The 22,764-nt window shown below is 40.4% G+C and overlaps 1 protein-coding gene across 1 annotated transcript in view; it reads right to left on the bottom strand.

Annotated features, from left to right (window-relative positions):
• LOC126209794 (G-protein coupled receptor moody) overlaps window positions 1-22,764 on the bottom strand; it is a 131,879-nt gene that overhangs the window by 14,213 nt on the left and 94,902 nt on the right. Inside the window, exons 7-8 of the mRNA XM_049938932.1 lie at window positions 12,133-12,244; window positions 7,950-8,201 (exon numbers count right to left, since the gene is read on the bottom strand). Coding sequence (XP_049794889.1) covers window positions 7,950-8,201; window positions 12,133-12,244 — 364 coding nt within the window. The remainder of the gene's footprint in view (window positions 1-7,949; window positions 8,202-12,132; window positions 12,245-22,764) is intronic.

The following is a 22,764-nucleotide window of genomic DNA, read 5'->3' as shown; positions in this document are numbered from 1 at the left end:
ATTTGTGGCATACTTGTTCTGCTCTTATAAAAACCAGCTGGAGAAGCAAACCTATAGAGAAGGACATTAAGTGGTACACAGATGAACTTACCAATGCTATAGACAAAATATCTTATATTTGCACCATATGTAGAAAACTACTTCTGAAAATGGAACTAAGCAGAAAGACAACTTTTTACAATTCATATTGAATGTAAGACATCCTTCAGAACTAAGCTTAGAATGGCAAAAAGAACAGCATACAAAAGGTAAATTGAAGGTGTTCAGCTGCACAAGGGCATAGCATGTATCATGAGCACAACATATGTACAGGTTAAGACAAGTACTAATGCAGCTGATCTACTTAAGCAACACCAACATGGGGACAATCACACCCATTGAGATTACAACATTAGTGGCAACACTCTCAAACTCCAAAAGCATGGACTACTCTTGGTTGTTAGAGTTGAATCCCGGATACATGATAACATAGTTGATCCTTTAATCTGCAAGTAAGTTGGCTGTTGGGCTGCATTGAGATGAGGGTATCTAACTCAGTCACTATTTCTTTCTTTTCCCACTCTCATTTCTTGATTTTACATCAGCACCACTCTTGAAAAAGTAAGAGGAAAAATTAGAGGACCCATTGAATGGAACAAACAGTTTAATGAAAGCTGAAAAAGACTTACCATAATCAAGAGGAGCAGAAATGTGATTATCGATAAACTTAAAATTGGAGGCCCCTTAGTAGATCAAGAGAAGTAACTCTACTGCCTCAGAAGTAAAATAACATACAGAGGATGAGGCAAGAACGGCATGGAAAGCAGAGAAGCACAGGAAAAGAGGGCATTCCAGGCCAAAAGAAGTCTATTAGTATCAAACACGGGCTTTATTTGGAGAAATAAATTTCTGAGAAAGTACGTCTATAGCACAGAACTTAATCACAGACTGCAGTAAAACCAAAGAGAGAATAGAATCAAAGCATATGAGATGTGGAACTATAAAGGGAAACTGAAAATTGAGTGCACTGATAAGACAAGAACCTTCTCCAATGAATCAAGGAGAAAATAATGTGTCAGAAACATTAAATGCAAAATGTGGCTGTTCACATTGTTAAGGGTAATGAAGCTCAAAGCCTTGCTCCAATAGGAGCAGAGACATGGGAAAAACGTGTTTCTTCTCCAACGCCTGGTGTCTAGGCTGCCCTGCCTGACCAACAGGCATGTTGGGTGGGAACAGTTTTTTTGGGTCATCGGTCTTCTGAATGGTTTGACGTGCCCACTACAAATTCCTCTGCTGTGCCAATCCCTTCATCTCAGAGAAGCACTTGCAACCTACATCCTCAATTATTTGCTGGATGTATTCCAGTCTCTGTCTTCCTCTAAAATTTTTGCTTCTACAGCTCCTTCTAGTACCATGGAAGTTATTCCCTGGTGTCTTGCCATCCTGTTCCTTCTTCTTGTCAGTGTTTTCCATAGATTCCTTAAATCACTGATTCTGCATCATTCCTTACAATATCAGTCCACCTAATTTTTAAAATTCTTCTGTAGGACCACATCTCAGTCTCTCTTTCCTGGTTTTCCCACAGTCCATGTTGCAATACTGTGCTCTAAATATACATTCTCTGAAATTTCTTCCTCAAATTACGATCTACATTTCATACAAGCAGACTTCTCTTGGCCAGGAATGCCCTTTTTGCCAGTGCTAGCCTGCTTCTTGCTGTGTCAGCCATGGGTTATGTTGCTGCCTAGATAAGAGAAATCCTTAATTTTATCCATGTTGTGACCAACTACCCTGTTTTCATTTCTATTACTTTCATCTTTCGTCAATTCGCTCTCAATCCATATTCTGTTCATTACATTCAGCAGATCCTGTAATTCTTCTTCACTTTCACTGAGGATAGCAATGTCATCAGTGAATCTTATCATTGATATCCTTTCACCTTGAATTTTAACTCCTCTCCTGAACCTTTCTTTTATTTCCATCATAGCTTCTCTGATGTATACAGTCAACGGTATGGGCGAAAGAATACATCCCTGCCTTAGATCCTTTTTTAATCCGAGCACTTCGTTCTTGGTCTTTCACTCTTATTATTCCCTCTTGACTCTTGTATATGTTGTACATTACCCACCTCTCCCTATAACTTACTCCTATTTTCCTCAGAATTCTGAACATCTTGCACCATTTGACACTGTTGAACAGATCCTATGAACGTGTCCTGATTTTTCTTCCGTCTTGCTTCTGTTATCAACCGTGATGTCACAATTGCCTCTCTGGTGCCTTTATTTCTCCTCAAGCCAAACTGATCGTCTACTGTACCCTCAATTCTCTTTCCCATTATTTTGTACACTACTGATGTCAGCAACTTGGATACATGAGCTTCAAACTGATTGCGCAACAATTCTCACACTTCTCAGTTCTTGCAGTCTTTGGAATTGTGTGGACAATATTTTTCCGAAATTCAGATGGTATATCGCCACAGTCATACACTCTACACCCCAATGTGAATAGTCATTTTGTTGCCACTTCCCCCAGTGATTTTAGGAATTCTGATAGTATGTAATCTATTCCTTCTGCCTTATTTGATCTTAAGTCCTCCAAAGCTCTTTTAAATTCTGATTCAGTTACTGGATCCCCTATCGACTCTTGTTTCGCCTTCTATCATGTCGTCAGACAAGTCTTCTCCCTCACAGAGGCCTTCAATGTATTATTTCCACCTATTCACTCTCTCCTCTGCATTTTTATCAGTCGAATTTCCATTGCACTCTTAATGTTATCGCCCTTGCTTTTAGTTTCAGCAAAGGTTGTTTTCACGTTCCTACATGCTGAGTCCGTTCTGACAATCATTTCGTTTTTGATTTCCTCACATTTTTCCTGTAGCCATTTCGCCTTAGCTTCCCTGCAATTCCTATTTATTTCATTCTTAACTGACTTGTATGTTTATATTCCTGAATTTTCTTTGAACATTTTTGTACTTCCTTCTTTCATCCATCAACTGAAGTATTTCTTCTGTTACCCCTCATTTCTTTGTATTTATCTTTTTCTTTCTAGCTTCTGTGATTGCGCTTTTTAGAGGTGAATGGACGTCTTCAACTGAACTGCCTGCAGCCTCAGAGAACTTCAAGTATACCTCCTCATTCCTTAGTACTTCTTTGCATATTGATTCTTCCTGACGAATCTCTCAAACTTCAGCCTACTCTTCATCACTACTACATAGTGATCTGAGTCCACGTCCGCTCCTGGCTATGTCTTAAGATCCAATATCTGATTTTGGAATTACTGTCTGACCGTGGTGTAATCTAACGGATATCTTCCTGTGTCTCCCGGCCGTTTCCAAGTATACCATCTCCTCTTGTGGTTTCTTATCAGTGTATTTGCCATTACTAACTAAAATTTATTACAGAGCTCAATTAGTCTTTCTCCTCTCTCATTCCTTGTCCCAAGCCCATATTCTCCTGTAATATTTTCTTCTACAACTGCATTCCAGTCCCCACATGACTTTTAGATTTTCATTACCCATTGAATATCCTCATATACTTTCTCTGTCTCTCTATTGTCAGACTGTGACATCGCATGTTTACCTGAACTATCATTGTTGGTGTCGGTTTGCTGTCAATTCTGGTTAGAACAACCATATCACTGAACTGTTCACAGTAATATATTTTTTGTCCTACCTTCCTATTTGTAACAAATCCTACTCCCATTATACCATTTTCTGCTGCTGTCCATACATCCTATACTCGTGCGACAAGAAATCTTTGTCTTCTTTCCGTGTCACTTCACTGACCCACTATATGTAGATTGAGACTTTGCATTTCCCTTTTCAGATTTCATAGGTTCCCTACCATGTTCAGCCTTCTGACATTCCACACTCCAACTTGTACAATCTTACCCTTTTGTTGTTTATTCAACATTCTTCTCATGGTCACCTCCTCTTGGCAGTCCCCTCCTGGAGATCTGAATGGGGGACTACCGCAGAATCTTTTGCCAATGGAGAGATCATCATGACACTTTTTCAATTACAGGCCTTGTCTTGTGAATACACATCACATGTGGTTTCCATTGCCTTCTACATCCTCATGCTGTTGATTGTTGCTAATTCTTCCACCTTTTGGGCAGTTTCCCACTCCAAAGGCAAGAGAGTGTACTGAACCTCCGTCTGCCCATCCAGCCTCTTCGACAAGGCCACTGACTGAATGAGGGGCAACGTCTTACACTGGAAGTCTGCAGCTGCCAATACTAATGATTTTGACTCTAAATTTAAACAGTGTCGGGGTTCAAACCCAGGACCAAGGATGTTTTGATTACTAATCAAAGACAATACCTCCTAGGCAATTGGCTTATGGGGAATGGTATCAACCTGTTTTGTGGGGCAAAAAACAGTTCTCTGGACCCTAACAAGTAGGCTCCCCTGATGAAAGGCATGTTGTGGGAGTAATATCAGCCTACTGTACTGCGGGGGATACACTTGCCAATAAGCAAGGTGTGGGGATACTGAGACTGATATAGGAGGGGAGGGCGAGGAGATGGATGAGGCAGATGGAAGAGGGGAGAGAATGATATGGACAAAGAGAGGGGAGGAGAAGATACAGACAGAGGTGAGAGGTGAGAGGTGAGAGGTTGAGGTTGAGTTTGACAGGCACAGAGAAGAAGAGATGCCACAGAGAGGGTGAAATGTACATGTGCTGAAAGCACACACAAGCAAAGTCTCCAATAATAAGGGTTGCCACAAGTTTCCCCATCTGAAATTTCCTGACTTTCAGACAAGTTTTAGCAATTTGCCTGACAAATTTTGAGATCTCAAGGGTAAATAAAGACAGAACTTGTCAAGAAATTCTGTATTTCTAAATGTGTGAGCAAAAAATCTTAAGTACTGACACCTTTTGCAATTGTGAATGTATGCTTTCCTGCCACTTACAGCTGGTGAAGAGTTCTCGGGCTTCTAGCCAGGTGACAGATTCTTCAAACTGCGACGTTTCAACGAGTGACACGCTCATCATCTTCTGGCGAAGTGCCGAGACTCTGCAGATCCGGTCCCTTTATACCTGTGGTGTGGCCCCCCACCACCTGGCCGCGGGAGGCTGGATCCAGAGGAGCCGGTGGGCGGGGTGGACAGGGAAGCGGGTGTGCCGTTCGTGTCTCCGTCGGGGCATTCCGGTCACGTCTCGTGAGCTGGACAGTTCTTGGTGCATTCACAGCGTATTGCAGCAGCTAATGCTGGATTCCAGACTGCACTATGTCGACAACCTTAAACCCTGTTCACAAGATTCTCGTGGACCCATATTTATATCGATTCTTTGACGATGCTGTCCTAATAGCACCCGGCTCAGCACAGCACCCTGGTGTTCTTGAAATAAAAGGTGTGGTTTTCTTTGATAATATGTTCAGCTGTAGCAGATTTCTCTGTCTGTCCAAGTGTGTACAGTACATTGGACAAATGCAGTGCTGAATCTCAAAAAGGTGCGAGGAACACATCACACACACCCAACTTAGACAGACAGAGAAATCTGCTATAGCTGAAAGTTTGAAAGAAAACCACACCTTTTATTTCGAGAACACCAGGGTGCTGTTGGGACAGTGTCACTAAAGAATCGATAGAAATACGGGTCCACGAGAATCTCGTGGACAGGGATGAAGGTTATCAACTTAGCACGGCCTGGAATCCAGCGTTAGCTGCAAAATGCCACGAATGCACCAAGAACTGACCAGCTCACGAGACACGACTGGAATGCTCTGACGGTGCACCTGCTTCACCCTCCACCCCGCCCTCCGGCTCCTCTGCACCCGGCCTCCCGCAGGCAGGTGGTGGGGGGCCACGCTGCAGATACGAAGGGACTGGCTTCCACAAAGTCTCGGCACTTCGCCAGAAGATGACGAGTATGTCACTCGCCACACTTTGAAGACGCCGCCAGCCAGCTGGAAGCGCACGCTATAGGTGTCTGCCAATAAAATGTTTGTTTCACTATGTTCATTATTGTCGGTTATTACCGACTGTGTTATATCTATTATTTTACAGGTATTATGTGAGTTTCCTTTCAAGAAATATATGGGTACATAGCGAACAAACCATCAGTGACTGCCACAATTTTCATCTTCCTCTTATCGTCCATACTTTCTAATATTAGGTCTACAACTTTGCTTCCACCATTTTGCAATAGACGGCAGTAGCGGCAAGTGGGGGTTCAGGTGGTTGGTCATAAGTGTAATACAACAAGCGTACGCATCTCTAAACATAATGCCATAAAAATATTAGTCGATATGTGATTGCATCATAAGGTTATTCTCGAGTAAGTTCGTCAACTTACACAACCATTTCTCGCCATTTTCTGCTTTAACATGAATAAACCTGTGGCTGTGGCTCTTAAAATGCTGGGTAAGACCAATGATGAGGGACTATTAGCAGAAGAACGTGCAGCGAATGTTTTCAACGCCTTAAGAACGGTGATTTTGATGTCAAAGACCAGCATGCCGATGGAAGACAGAACGTTTTTGTAGCTACTGAAACAGATGAAGACAGTCACAGGACGTCATTATCGAAAGCAACTGATGCCTTTGAGCCCAGCACTGAAACACAAACGGCCACAATAAAGCGATAGATGCATAAAGATAATATTGCAGCCGGACAGTGCTTGACCCATGTCGCAAACCCATTAAACTATACACAGAAATGTTGAAATTGAGAAGTCCTATTCTTCCCGCTGTATTCTCCATACATTGCTCTCTCTGGCTACCGCCTTTTTTTTTTGATCAGTGGCATAAAGTCTGGCTGACCAGCACTTCCCATCATAAGAACAAGTGCAAAAATTGAATCGACTCACGGATCCCCACAAAAGACGCCAAGTTCTTCCGCCACGGGATTCGTGTGCTATCCAAAAGATGGGAGAATGTAGTGGCCAGCAATGGGCAGTACTATGAATTTTAAGTTTTTCTATAAAGCCCCGAACTTCAAGAAAAAACGGCAGAAGCAAAGTTGTAGATCAAATATATATAAACTACTTTCGAAGTGCCAAAATCTACTACAAGAAATAATATGCCACACTGTACTTGCAGTGAGACAGTCGCAATTCCTGAAATGTGTTGCGTGTGACCTCGACCCCTGACCTACCGAGGAGCACCGCAGTCCTCAGCCCATGAAAATCCATTGCATAATGCCACACACAAATGGACCTGGCCTGCAGGCAGATCGGTGAGACTAGATCCGACAGGCAGGGCCTGCACATTAGTGGCAAACGAATGGTTTCAGGTCGGCAGGCCTGCTCCATTACAGAAATGGCCTGCTGTTTTGGCCCGTCACGAAAATCCACCAGTGTGGCCAGCTATTCAAGAGTCAGACACCGTGTCGACGAAAAGAGACCGTGGCGATCAGTCTGTGCAACAAATAACTTATTCAAATACTCTGAGAATCAATAATAATGAGGATAGGTAGTAATTCACCGTAAAAGATGATTGCTGGGCCACAGACAATCACACTCTCTCAACTAAATTTTTGTCAGAAAATGACAGCAGACACACACACATTCATAATATCACTCGTGCACACATTACAGCTGCGTCAACGGTCTCTGAGAATCACATCCAAACAGACCACTCATCACGCCTCCCTGCCTCTCATCAGATTCAGCATCTGCTAGGCTAGAGGCAAGAAGTACTGGCTGCAAGCTGAGGGGAGAGGTAGAGATAGAAACAGGAGAAGCGGTAAGAATGAGGGAGCAGGGAAATGGCGCATGTACTCAGCTGCTGCCTGACATCTCATTAAACAAACAATTACACCTACTGAGACAAAACGAGATTTTTCCAGATTTCCCTGATTTCCAGAACTTGTGGCAACCCTGATAAAGAACAGAGGACATGTATTGCTAGTGGCCTACTACAGTTTTCTTTTTTAACTCGAGACATGACCCATTGCACAATTAAGGCCAGTAATAAATCTGAACAGTTGCGTGAGTGCCCATAGTGGTAGCAATACTTACCTCCAGACGAGGCACGGCACATGAGCAGGTTTTTGTAGGCCTGGCGGTACTCTGAGCTCATGACGACATAGATGATGGGGTTTATGCATGTGGACAGGTAGATGAGGATGTAGCCAGCGATGTTGAGCCCGTGCAGGTTGGTGACCGAGTGGAATGTCTTGCTGACCGTGATGGGCAGGTAGCACACCACAAAGGATGCAAAGATCACCAGGATCATTTTCAGCAGCTTCTTGTCCTTCGTCGTCATCTTCCCTGTTGGCAACATAAATGTTTGCTCGCCAATGTACAAATCATCACGCTGCACTGTTAAAGGCATTTTTAACAACCACTTTACATTTATAATACTGCTTTGAATCTGACCATACCAATTATACAAGTGTTTTGGTTTTTTAATATGTAAAACTTGACAGAGCAGGTGTCGTATTACTGCTACACTGACAGACATAATTACCCTGTTGTTTAGTTGCACTGTTCATGCAAGCTTTGTTTGTAGCTTACATGGTTTTCCAAATATTGTCTGCTAAGTTGAGTAGTTCTATCCCCGCTGCTACCTCCATTTCAATCCTCATCAAAAGACAACAAATGGGAAGCAAATAGCACAGTTATCAGTTAGCATCCATACTTAAGAGGAAGGTAGACACCTTTGCTGACATTCAGCATAATTTATGCAAAGTATGTTTCCTTACAAGGATTTATTCAAAGTATTAAACTTTATGCTACACCACAATTTTTGACCTGTCTAAATTGTAGTAACTGCCTCGTGCAAATGAAGTCTTGTTGGTATCTAAACAGAGAGGCCAAGGAAATAACAAATGAAGGTTCAGCAGGAATGGGAGAGAACTTTTAATAAATACAACATAATGTTCTGCTTGTGCAATTCATTATGGATTTAGGCTAAAAAAAAGTGCCAACATATATTGCAGTGGATTTATGTAATTCTGAATACAAGGGAAGAGTTATCTGTTCCTTCAAGTCTGGGGAGTACAGGTTTCATTACCACTCTGCAGTCAGCATGAAATTTCGTGACTAGGGCCTGGATTTTAATGATGTGAAAAAGAGCAAAATGTGGAAGCATTTATGACCTAAAACATACATAAATAAGACCATAAAAAATATGGCTTCATGTAAGTTTTTCAATAAGCATTCCTGTTGCATTAAAAAAAATGTAATACAAAATTCATTTCTGACCTGCTTGAGAGGGTAGTACTTCCTTTTTGTATTGCTTGAAACTAATAGCTTATTTCGGGAAAGGGGGGGGGGGGCAGTGTGGTGAGGCCGAGGCTCCAGAAGGGGCAGGGGCAAGTTCTTTTTAGGTAAGCAAGTCAAATCAAGCTTATTTTCAGGTAAGCAAAACAATCTGTCTTTTAAGGTAAGCAACTCAAGTTTATTTTTAGGTAAACATGTCAAGTCAAGCTAAGCTTTTTTCGGGTAAGTTAGTCAAGTTAAGTTTTCTTCAAGTAAGCAAGTCAAGTTTTATTTTTAGGTAAGGTAATGTAATGTTGGTCAAGTTGAGTTTTTGAGATGGGGGTAAATTAATTTTTCTACGTAAGGAAGTTTTTTTATGTGGGGTAACGTAAGTTAACAGAACCCTGCATGTAAAGTGAAAACAGTAAAACTGCATTTTTCACTGCCACACACCAAAAGCAGTGTTCCAGATTAGTTTGACAGAACTTTTTATCTTCAGTTTCTGCACAATGTCCAGCACAGTTGAGTACCACCAATTTCAAGTCATCTGAAGGTTTTTTGATACCACTGAAATATAGGCACTGCTGTGTGCAAATTTTCCAGACAAGGTATCTGTAATGACCTCTCACAATTTTTACCATGCTTGATTCATTGCTGTCAAGCTGACAAAAATTGAAAGTTGTCTTTATTTTGGTACAGTAATTCTCAGCAGCCTGAATCTGAGGGGAGGAGGGGGCGGTGAAGATGCTAGTTCCTTGAATTTCTGCACCCATAGCAGAGCTTTCACATGGATTTTCTTCCCACAGTCAATTAATTTGTACACATCAGAGTAATTTTTGTCACACCTCTTCTGTAATGCAAGGACAAGGCAGGTGCAGATTCTGAAGCCCTTTGATTGCTTTACCCTTTTACTAAATACCACCTGTCTCTAGCAACAAAACATTGCCTCTGCTTACACCATCCAGCCATTGTAAATTCATAAACTTGTCAAACAAAATGGCAAGTTGTTTACAGTCTTGAAAGTTTCACATGTTGGAGGAACATTTCTCCACGCTTCTCAACTTTTGCAACATAATGCCCAGCCACATCAGTGTTTTCTCCCGGACCTTTTTGTCAGCAACACTAATCCACATTTTGTTGAGCAACTTCTCGTAGTGCACACACAAACATTTCTTTCTCGATGTAGATTCATCTGGAATTGGATGTGTTGTGGATTCTTCAGCTACTTCAGTGAGATGTTGCAAGACACTGTCATCTCACACAAATGATTGTATGGCTGAAGATGGACTTGTCTTCTCAAAGAACAGTATTTATCTGCTTTAATTTTCAGCACTTCTCTTCACACACCTGCTGTATTGAGCAGTATTACACTGTTGTTGCATGTTAAAACACTTTTGCACACTAACTTCACACAGTCACAAAATAATATTTCCCTATCAATGGTGAAGAACTTCTCTCCAAATTCAGGAACAGAACCTTGCGCCTTTGTGCTGTTGGAGCACTTTTTGGCATGTTGAACCACACTGAACTAGTATTCAAACTGAATAATGTGATCAAGTGTGCAATGTATGTTATCGCAAGATATGCCTTCCATTAGCTTTTTGAGTGTCTTATGTCAACCAGCTGACTAATGTGTTATGCTGCTTCTCTATTACAGTCCTGATAAATAAAGCTTTGTAGTAAGAGTCACAGTGATTTGTGGCATTATCACCTCGAACATTGTTGACTGTGCAACTATTTCATGTTTTATATTTGTGTCCTTCAAAATATGACAAATACAGGATACACATTTTTTGGCTGAAATATTACCTATTACTGCTAAAGTTGGCCGAATTATAACCTGTTAGTAAAAGTAAACTGTTAGTAAAAGTAAACTGTTCTACACTACAATATCTGGATACATGCATAACTTGCTGTAAAATTCACACTGTCACAAAACAATGATGTATGTGATGAGCTATAGAAGCCCTCACAATTTTTATCTTTAATGTTAAAAGTTGACTACTGCTGTGTTTTCAGCACATCACCATTTTAAAATGACCAAAAGGTCAAAATTGCAGTGGTGGATGTTGTAATCATTGAGATAATTTTAAAAAATTCTCTGACACTGCAAGTCGACCAAAAGTACAATTATGTGAACTTTTGTCTGCTTTACTCATGGAATTTCACTTAAAAACTAGCTTTGGGTGCTTTTGTTCCTTTTTCAATTACAGATTAACTGTTTTTAAATAAAAGTTGGCCATAGGAATGGTCATAATAGCCTAGAAGGAATTATTTCGGGTTAAAATTTAATCTTGCTTTATTACCTATGACACATTTTATGTTGTTGGAAAAAAGATGAAAAATTTTTGTGAAGGCATACTGAAAACATTTCTGAGCCAGAGAAAATTTTTCCTCCTAGTACAGAAGACACGGGCATAACTGTTCTCAAATTGTGACGGATTATTCGACTGTGTCTAAGTCATCTATCCTCAATATTCTTTCCTCTGCGAATGGTCATCGTGGAAGATATGTCGTAGGTAGGAGAAGAGGTACTGACAGAAGGAAAGCTGTGGGTTTGGTTGTTAAGGAAGGGAGATGCGCTTCAAATGTCCCGTCAACAACAAGGTCATCAGACATGCAGAACGAGGTCGGTTTGGGGCGGAAATCGGCCGTGCTCTTTCAAAGGAACCACCCCGAATTTGTCTGGAGTGATTTTAGAGAAATCATGGAAAACCAGAATCTGGATGGCCAGATGCAGGTTCAAACCATTGTCCTCCTGAATGTGAGTCCAGTGTGCCAACTACTACACCTCCACACACATATAAGGGGGACGGTTGTGAGGCACGCTCTAGTAGCTCCGGCAGTAAGAGCCCTTGTCCACAAAAGGCACAAGTTTGGGTTCAGGTCAGATACATAGTTTTAGTCAGTTGGAAAGCAGCTTGCTCTTGCAGCCTGTGCACCATTCCCAGAACTAGCCTGAACAGCTGACGATGACACTGTACAGTCCGTTAGTTACCTGGGACGGGGGGGCTGGTGGGCAGTGCAGCGGCCAGGTTGTTGTTGCTGTATCTGCGGACAGAGCAGGGGCTGCCGCTGGGTGCGCGCCCTCTGCCAAACACTGCTGCCACCTGCAAACAACAAACAAACTGTAGGCCAGGGCAGTCAATGGGTCTAACGGTATCCATAATAAGGGAATACTCACAACTTATCTTAGAAGATAGGTTAAGGAAAGGCAAACCTACGTTTCTAGCATTTGTAGACTTAGAGAAAGCTTTTGACAGTTGACTGGAATATCCTCTTTCAAATTCTGAAGGTGGCAGGGGTAAAATACAGGGAGCGAAAGGCTATTTACAATTTTCACAGAAAGCAGATGGCAGTTATAAGAGTCGAGGGGCATGAAAGGGAAGCAGTGGTTGGGAAAGGAGTGAGACAGGGTTGTAGCCTATCCCTGACGTTATTCAAACTATTCATTGAGCAAGCAGTAAAGGAAACAAAAGAAAAATTTGGAGCAGGAATTAAAATCCAGGGAGAAAAAAATAGAAACTTTGAGGTTTGCCAATGGCATTGTAATTATGTCTGGAACAGCAGTTGAACAGAATGGATAGTGTCTTGAAAGGAGTATATAATAAGATGAACATCAACAAAAGCAAAACGATGATAATGGAATGTAGTCGAATTAAGTCAGGTGATGCTGAGGGAATTAGATTAGGAAATGAGACACTTAAAGCAGTAAAGGAGTTTTGCTATTTGGGAAGCAAAATAACTGATGATGGTTGAAGTAGACTGGCAATGGGAAGGAAAGCGTTTCTGAAGAAGAGAAATTTGTTAACATCGAGTATAGATTTAAGTGTCAGAAAGTCGTTTCTGAAAGTATTTGTATGGAGTGTAGCCATGTATGGAAGTGAAACGTGGGCGATAAATAGTTTAGACAAGAAGAGAATAGAAGCTTTCGAAATGTGGTGCTACAGAAGAATGCTGAAGATTAAATGGGTAGATCACATAACTAATGAGGAGGTATGGAATAGAATTGGAGAGAAGAGGAATTTTGTGGCACAACTTGACTAGAAGAAGGGATCGGTTGGCAGGACATATTCTGAGCCATCAAAGGATCATGACTTTAGTATTGGAGGGCAAAAATCGTAGAGGGAGACCAAAAGATGAATACACTAAGCAGATTCAGAAGGATGTAGGCTGCAGTAGGTACTGGGAGATGAAGAAGCTTGCACAGGGTAGGGTAGCATGGAGAGGTGCATCAAACCATTCTCTGGGCTAAAGACCCCAACAGGACAAAGACAAAAACTAGCTGAGCCTTTCCTCCTCCTCCTGGGGAGTTGCAGAGTGAGAGAGAGAGAGAGAGAGAGAGAGAGAGAGAGAGAGAGAGTGTGTGTGTGTGTGTGTGTGTGTGTGTGTGTGTGTATTTTACACTTATGTATGCCCTTCTATCACCCTTTGCCCAATCCAGTCATTGAGTAAAATGTCTATGCCAACCAATAGTGTGCAAAAGAATGTCGTGCATCCCCTCAGAAAAAATGTTAATATTGCCAGTAAAAAGAACTTGTGTGCAAATTGTAAGGACGAAATATCAAAACTACATGAACAAGTATCCAGTCTACAGTTTAGTATCAGTACACTAAAAATGGAAATTACTGAACTTCAAACACCAAAATGTGAACCGCTGATAAAGAAAAGTGCGTCGAAAATTCTGCCAGAAACAACGGCATATTCTGACGAGTGGTGTCAAGTGATCAAGAAGGAAGTTAAAGTGTTGCGAGAAGAAAACAGTGCTATGAAGATTAAAATCAAGGATTTAGAAGCACAAATACCTCATAATAAGCAAAATGCAGTGAAAATCCGTAACCATGTTTCGTGTGAAAACTCACGATCTGTTAGGTTTCTAACAACTGCTACAAAAGGAAATAAAGTTCTTGTTTTAAGCGACAGTCATGGCAGAAACTGTGGGAGTATACTACATGACGAATTAGGCAAAAAATTCAGTGTGCAAAGTATTATAAAATCTGGGGAGCCAATTAAAGAAGTTGTGAAAAACGCAGACAAATTAACTGATTACTTCTCCGACAATGGTACATTCATCATTATTAGTGGCACAAATGACACTGATGAACCTCTAGAAGAATTGCAGAGGAACATTAAAGATTCTTTGGAATACATACTTAAACTCACACAAAAAAAAAACATATGTAATAATTCATCCAGTACCGCTTAGACATGACGCATAAGGTCTACATGGAAAAATCAAAGCTGCAAGCCTCACTATGTTAGAAAACATCAACAATGCCATGGGCGTGTCTAGGAAGAGATTATCTGCGAATTTAGAAATCAAATGCCTGAAAAGAAACGAATATGCAAATCATGGTTTACATCCAAACAAACAAGGAAAGATTCACATTTGTAATAGGGTTGCTTCTTTCATACACATGGTGAAAACTGAAAAACCAAGTACTGGTACAGGAAAAATGGATACGCAAACGGATAATCAAATAGAAAGTGACAGTCTCGAAGTGAATGTGCCACTCATGAAAAAACAGTTATGGACCATTTTATAACCAAAGATAAGCCCAATGAAAGTCATAACAACACACTTACTAGGTCAAATTTCAAGCCATCAAATGCAGCAACAAGGCAGTCGTTTATGGACAGAGGGGTGGGAAAAATGACAGAAAAAAGTGAAAATTGGGAACATTTTGACAGAAGAAAGGCAGGAACCCACAAATGGTGAACCAGCAAACACCATGAATACCATCCCTGGAAAATATGAGGATTTTTTTTATCACTAAGTACACTAGCTCAAATAGTGAGATAAGTGGTCAAGGAAAAAATGATTCCCTCCCTGTCCCTAATTTTAAACTACTCCATCAAAATGTTCAGTCACTCCTCAATAAACTAAATGAAATAGAAATAATATCATTTAATATTTCTGTACTATGCTTTACAGAACAATGCCTCAAACAAGATAGGTTAGAGCAAACATACCTTCCTCAGATCAAACTTGCAAGCAATGATTTTGTAGGAAAATATCGAGTCATGGGGGTACTTGTATATATGTTAAAGAAAATATTGAATTCAATAGTGTAACTATATTCCATAAACTGCCCTGTGAAAAAGATATAGAACTCTCTATTGCTGAACTACCAAGGCAAAATACAGTTATTATTTGTGTATACAGATCGCCAGGTGGAGACAGAAAAAGTGTTTTAGAATCATATGGAGGAGCTCTGGGAAGAAATTCATTCTGCCAAGAAAAACATAATTATATGTGGTGACTTTAATATTGATTTCTCGAAATCCAATAAATTCAGAGATGACATTATAAATTTACTACAATTATTCAAACATCAGTCCAACAGTAACTGAACCAACTCGAGAAACACCTACCTGTGCATCTATTATTGATCAGATCTTGATAAATACGTGCCAATATGCCTACAACACTCAAGTTGTAAACATGGATTTTATCGATCACTATGCTCAAATTCTTGCAATGAATGTTTCAGGACACCAAATTCCCAGTCAAATACAACACACTGTAAAGAATTTCAGTATAAAAAATGTGGAATATTTTTGTTCTCTCCTGGAGGATGAAAGTTGGAAAGATGTGTATGACTGTAATGACACCAATGAGAACTATGATAAGTCTATGGGTCCATTCAAACATTTTTTTTTTTACATGGTTTTTCCCAAGAAACTCTACTACAAAAACAAAGAAGTCGATTACAAAAGGGATAAGGAGATTGTATGAGTACTCCAGGCATAATACCGGTTCTGAATTTATTGCATATTACAAAAGAATACTAACACGAATTATTTCAAAAGCAAAAAAACTAGAAAATGAAAAAAATACTGTGTGATTCCAAGAATAAAACTAAAGCAACCTGGCAAATTATAAGGAAAGAAATGGGTACCAGGGCACTTAATCACAGTAATACAGAGCTCATTATGGATAAAAATAAACTAGCCAGTACCCCAAAAATGTTGCTAGTGCTTTCAACAGTTATTTCTCAAATATAGCGCAGCAGTTAATAAATACACACCATGACAAACATCCAACCGGTCACTCAGATCAAAAAAATTCATTGAAACACATTATTCCTGTATCCAGCAACACCTGAGGAACTGTCAAGAATCCTAAAAGAATTACCTAATAAATATTCAGTGGGTGTCGATGAGATACCAGATGCTATTATCAAAGGCAGTGCAACATTTATTGTGGAACCACTAACAGACAAAGTAAATTCATCTTTTGAGAGTGGTGTAATTTCAAATAATCTAAAAACCGCAAAAGGAACACCTTTGCATAAGAAGGGTGAAAAAAGTGATACTGCCAATTATAGACCAGTTTCAGTTTTCTCAGGCTTCAGCACAATTATGGTAAAAATGTTCCTTAGAAGATTATTTAAGAAAACTGTTAAAGAGAGGCTGATAAGTGGCTTCCAACATGGGTTCAGAATTGGAAAGTGACCTCAGTCAGCAATTTTTTGCCTTCTTAAATGAAGTATTAAAAGCAGTGGATGATAAACATGTATCTGGGATATTTCTGGGTCTAAGTAAAGCCTTAGAAGTAATTCACCATTTCATTCTCTTGTGTAAATTAAATAATTATGGAATTAGAGGCCAGTCTGAAAAGTGGATCTAGTCATACATCAGGAATCGTCAGCAGATTACAGCAATGAAACACAAAACATTTTTAGTTTTTACAGTGATGAGCAGAAAATCAAGTAGGGAGTCCCACAAGGGTCAGTTCTAGGACCTGTCCTATTTCTTCTGTATGTAAATGACTTGGCTAGCAAAATACGTGATGGAACCACTGCACTGTTTGCAGATGACACTGTGGTAGTTAACTTTCATACCACACAAAACCTCCATCCTGCAAACCCTGTTTTCACCATTGAAGGAAAAAAATGTGTTGAAGGTCAGTCATACAAAATTTCTAGGTGTACATGTCCAGGAAAATCTGAAGTGGGAGGTACACCTAAACAATTTAAATAAGAGACTGAATTCACTAGCATATGCTGTTAGGATCCTCACTCAAAATACAAGCTGCTCATTAGTGCTAACAATGTATCATTGCAGTGTACAGTTGCTACTTATGTACAGAATAATTTTTGGGGGGCATTCCACAAATCCTACAAAAACCATTTAAAATACAGAAAAAGATTATCAGGGTGATAAAAAAGGCTAAATGTAAGGATTCCTGCAGGCCCCTTTTTAAAACTCTGAAAATATTGCCACTGCCTTGCTTGCATACATACGAAATACTAATTTTCACAAGAGGGAGCATCTTAAAAAAGGAAAATCTCTTCAAACACAACTATGATATACACACATATGAAACTAGACTGAAGATGAACCTACACAGGAACACAGTAAATACAAACTTATGTAAAAGAGGAGTGTATCATTCTGGAGCTATGTTATATAACCATATGCCTTCTTAACTAAAATGCATACCAACATTATTTAAAGTTAAAACAGTTCTTGCATGACCTCTGCTTCTATTTTTGTCTGAATTTATGGAACATCATAATAATTAAACCTCATTTCACTAATTGTCAATTCATAATATAGTTTACATTCTGCTTATCATGTTATTAAGTAAGATAACTGCTATTACAACATGTAGAAGCAATGTAGTACACCTACCTGCATTTTTATCATGTCAACAATGTAATCGAAATGACTACTGTATCGTAAACAAACTAGGTTTACCACTGTCCTATATCACATGTACAAACAATGTATGAAACTGATTCTTGGACCAATAAATAAATAACAGTGTTGCGTCACAGCTTCACCAGGGGATATGAATTGTCGAGATGGAAGTGGTTGTCTGCGTGATGTACAGGCACCACTGGGGGGGGAAAGAATATTCGTTTGGGAAACTGGCCAGACTTGGGGGTTATCTTATAGTTCTGGTGGAGTTGACTAAAATAGAAAACCAGTGCAAACAAAACCATCATCACCCGACAGCAATACTCAGCTGTTCTAGCCTGTTACTGTTTTCTGGGTGGGAGTGATGCTGTTGGAGAAAAAATAACTAGCTTGCTCACGTACAGGGTATTCAAGGTATAAGTGGATATATTTCTGTTGCTGAAGGAGGACACTGTACTGAACAACATTACATCAATATTTACCTCATTTGCAGACAAATAATTGTAGCTGTTATGAGTACTGTGTTTCTCAGTCAGTTAGTACCTTCAAGTGCATGTGGCACAAACAAGACATAGATGTTTATTTTCCACTGGGCTGCAGGTCATCTATTGAAGATGCAAAATTGGAAGTCTATACTAACAGGCAGATCCAAATTCATGCCACAGCTACAATCGTGCAGAAAACGACAGATACTAAATTCTGCGATGTGTTACAGGAAGACTTAGACACACAGAAATGGGTACCTATTAAAGTACCAATGTTCACAATATTGTACTTACACTTCCCATAACCCCCTGTACAGATGTGGATGGCAGCTGACGACTTCGCGGCCGAGACCACTTACCACCATCTGCGCACCTGACTGCCCGAGCTGAGATCTGCCTCCACTCCACTGGGTGACTACCTTTTGTTCACCTCCCTGGTGGGATCCAGTTTATACCAGGGCCGTGCTCATTGCTCTGCTACACTGTCGCTGGCGTCCGACCCTTGCAGACAATCACGCAGGCTGTGCATGTGCCATTGTCTTTGGTCATGCTGGGCACCACGATTTTGACACAGTCTACCTCAGTGTGTCATCGTTGTGGCCACGAGGAGCTGCTTCTGTCTTCCATTGCCAACAGCACACGACTCACATCCGGTCCCTGCACCCACACTGACACCGGCAGTTGTGTTGCCTGCCAGGTGTGTGAGCCACTGACATTGGCACACGGCACGCCCGTGGCCACCTACATCACTGACACAGATAACCTTCCATCCAGCAGCAGCACTTGTAACTAACATGGATAAAGGGCTGTTATAACCAGGGTCATTTTACTGACGGTTTGCCATAGGCATAATCCGTTATCACTTTAGTCAGGAGGGGTTACCCTCACAGTCTCGGATGTTATTGAATTTAGCGTATGTTAAAATTCAGGAGTAAGTAAGAAAGACGTAGTTTTCTGTTTTCTCCACAAAAATTCCTGCCCCAAGACACAGGCCTCTAAAGATGACACTGCGAACACCATTTTGAAGATGCGAATTTCAGAAAAAATTTTAAAATGCTGTATTTCTGTAACAGTTCTAGATATTTTCTTACAGTTTTTTTTTATTTGAAAGATAATTGGTTTATGATTACAATGGTAGCCTCTGTTCGGACATATCTGTCAACGCTCTTTTACTGTTGCCTGTTGACTCTGTAAAGGAGAGCTTCTACTTTTAAATTAGACAGTTTTTAACTTTCAAAGGTAGTGTATGTATTCACTGAAGTTATTTCCTTGTTACAATGCTAATTTATATTGTCTTTGTTGCAGATATTTCTTACACTTTGTTGTCAGTGTCTCTGTCTTTTTTTGTTCATTACAGGTTTCTGTATTGTAGTTGGTCAGTGCTAATTTCTTTACTGAAGAGACTTAAGAAATCTGAGACCATCCAGTGAGTTCTGTGTTTTTGCCAGTTGATACAGTTGCAGTGTGTTTTGTAAAAAGGACTGTTTGAAATGTCTTCTGACTGGGGCTACAGTGATACATAAGACAAACAAAAAACCAGACTGTTCAGGTTGAGATTAGTGTTCTCATGTGACGACTTTTTGTGCTCCATATGTTTTGACAGAATAACAACAATGACAGTATCTGAACATGATGAAACCTCCCATGGTGCAGATTTTGCATCAATAGAGGGAGAATTAAATGCCCTGAGTCAGTCAACTACAGAGAGGTAGGTGTTAAATTTATGGTATGTATCATTCACATCCGCAGCCTGTGTCCGGCCATTCCATCCTGTCTTACTGACAGCCAGTTCACCGGCCACCACAGCGGTTGTGCCCTGTCCCCCTATAATACACTCGAGATATGAGTGTGTGAGCCTGGAAAGTAGAGGTACTTGCTAGTCGACTCAGCAGAGGGCAGTCAGTGACCTCTAATTCACAGATGACTGATCAGTCTCAGAAGACAACCTGCTATCGTATGTTAAGTAGGTGACAGACTTTGCTTCATTGGCAGAATGCTGGAAACATGAAATCAGTCTAGTAGGACACTGCTTACAAGGCTCCTGTCCTAGAATACTGCTCAAGTGTGTGTGACCGAGACCAGATACAACCAATGGGGGATATTGAATATATCAAAGAAGGGCAGGATGAACGGTCACAGGCATCTATTGGGACAGCAACAAGGAGATGCTGAACTGCAAGATACCTGTGAACACCTGCTTAAAAAGTGGTGTATCTGGGAATGTATAAAGGACAGTCAAATTTAAATGAGACTGATGGAAAAAGTAACTGAACTGTGTATCATTTCAAATGCTATCACCATAACTTTCAATACATTCATCCCACTGTGAGACAAGACGGTCCATGGAGGAATGTTTGGGGTTGCCTACAGAACCATAATTGTACCCAGGCGTGCACCTCCTCATCCAAAGCAAATCAATGGCCATGAACGTCTTTCTTCAGGCCTCTGAAAATTATGAAAATTACGTGAGATGAGATCAGGATGTGGAAGAGGTTCCCAGTGAAACAACTGTGGCAATATGCAAGTGTGCATTGTCCTGCAACAGAACGATGCTGTCCATCAACATTCCTGGGCATTTGGACTTGATGCTACACTTTGGTTTTTGCACGGTGTCCACATATTCCAGGAAGGCATTCAGGAGTGGGACTTTGCAGTCAAAGAAAAAGGTTACCATGACTTTCCCTGAGCTCACGTGCCTGTTTTTACAAGTACCTTGGGAAACCCTTACACATCCCCCATAGAATCCCAAACCCTCCTTCATGCCCATCAATTTGCTTCAGATGAAAAGGTGGATGCCTAGATACAAGAATGTTTCCATTGGCAACCACAAACAATTTTTCATGAATGCGCTGACAATTCTGTCTCACAATGGCATAAATATGTCAACAGTTATGGTGATGTTTTTAATGATAGGGGCTTATTCCTTTCTTTGTTGTGTTGGTGTTATGAACAGAACAACGCCATACCACCAATCACTTTTATACAATTAATACTCAATATTTATTGCCAATAGCTGCACTACCAGAAACACTCTACTCATCTGATATAACCAAAACTGTGCATCAGATATCACAGAGATAGAATAAATATAACCTAAAATTCTCATGGAAGTTTATGATATATGGATTAAGAGAGCAACCGAAAAATTATACGAACACACAAACCTGATCAAAAAATACACAATGAACATCTGCATGGTTCTCTGATATTCACACTTAAGTGCCTGGCAGAGGGTTCATCGAACTATTTTCATACTACTTCTCTACCATTCCACTCTCGAATGGTGCATGGGAGTAAGGAACACCTAAATCTTTCCATTCGAGCTCTGATTTCTCGTATTTTATTATGACGATCATTTCTCCCTACGTAGGTGGCTGTCAACAAAATATTTCCACCTTCGGAAGAAAAAGCTGGTGACTGAAATTTCGTAAATAGATCTCGCCACAAAGAAAACCCCCTTTGTTTCAGTGACTGCCACCCCAACTCACGTATCATATCAGTGACACTCTCACCCCTATTGTGCTATAACACGAAACGAGCTGCCCTTCTTTGCACTTTTTTGATGTCCTCCGTCAATCCTATCTAGTAAGGATCCCATACTGCGCAGCAGTATTCCAGTAGAGGACAGACAAGTGTAATGTAGGCTGTCTCTTTAGTGGGTTCGTCGCATCTTCCAAGTGTTCTGCCAACAAAGCGCAGTCTTTGTTTCGCCTTCCCCACAATACTATCTATGTGGTCTTTCCAATTTCAGTTGCTCGTAATTGTTATCCCTAGGTATTTAGTTGAATTGACAGCCCTTAGATTTGTGAGATTTATCGGATTTCTTTTAGTACACATGTGGATGACCTCGCACTTTTCTTTGTTTAGTGCCACTTTTTGCACTGTACAGAAATTCTCTCTACATCATTTTGTAACTGAAGTCGATCATCTGCAAACAATCTAAGGGGGCTGCTCAGATTATCACCTAGATCATATATGACACTACCTTGCGGAAAGCCAGATATCAGTTCTGTTCTACTCGATGATTTACCGTCTATCACTGCGAACTGTGACCTCTCTGAGAGGAAATCACAAATTCAGTCACACAACTGAGACGATACTCTATATGCACGCAATGTGATTAAAAGTCGTTTGTAAAGAACGGTATCAAAAGCCTTCTGGAAATCTAGGAATATGGAATCAATCTGGGATCCCTTGTCGACAGCACTCATTACTTCATGGGAATAAAGGGCTAGCTGTGTTGCAAAAGAACGACATTTCCTGAATCCGTGTTGGTTACGTATCAATAAGTCATTTTCTTCAAGGTGATTCATAATGTTCGAGTACAGATAAAAAAATATGCTCCAAAATCTTACTGCAAATTGAGGTCAGTGATACGAGTCTGTAATTCAATTGGTTACTACTATTTCCTTTCTTGAATATTAGTGTGACCTATGCTACTTTCCAGTCTTTAGGGAGAGACCTTTTGTCAAGTGACCGGTTGTATATGGTTGCTA

Source organism: Schistocerca nitens, chromosome 10 (genome assembly GCF_023898315.1).
Source record: "Schistocerca nitens isolate TAMUIC-IGC-003100 chromosome 10, iqSchNite1.1, whole genome shotgun sequence".
In the NCBI taxonomy this organism is placed as follows: domain Eukaryota; kingdom Metazoa; phylum Arthropoda; class Insecta; order Orthoptera; family Acrididae; genus Schistocerca; species Schistocerca nitens.
The sequence above is the reverse complement of the archived record's forward strand: the minus strand, read 5'-3'. Positions and strand labels throughout refer to the sequence as shown.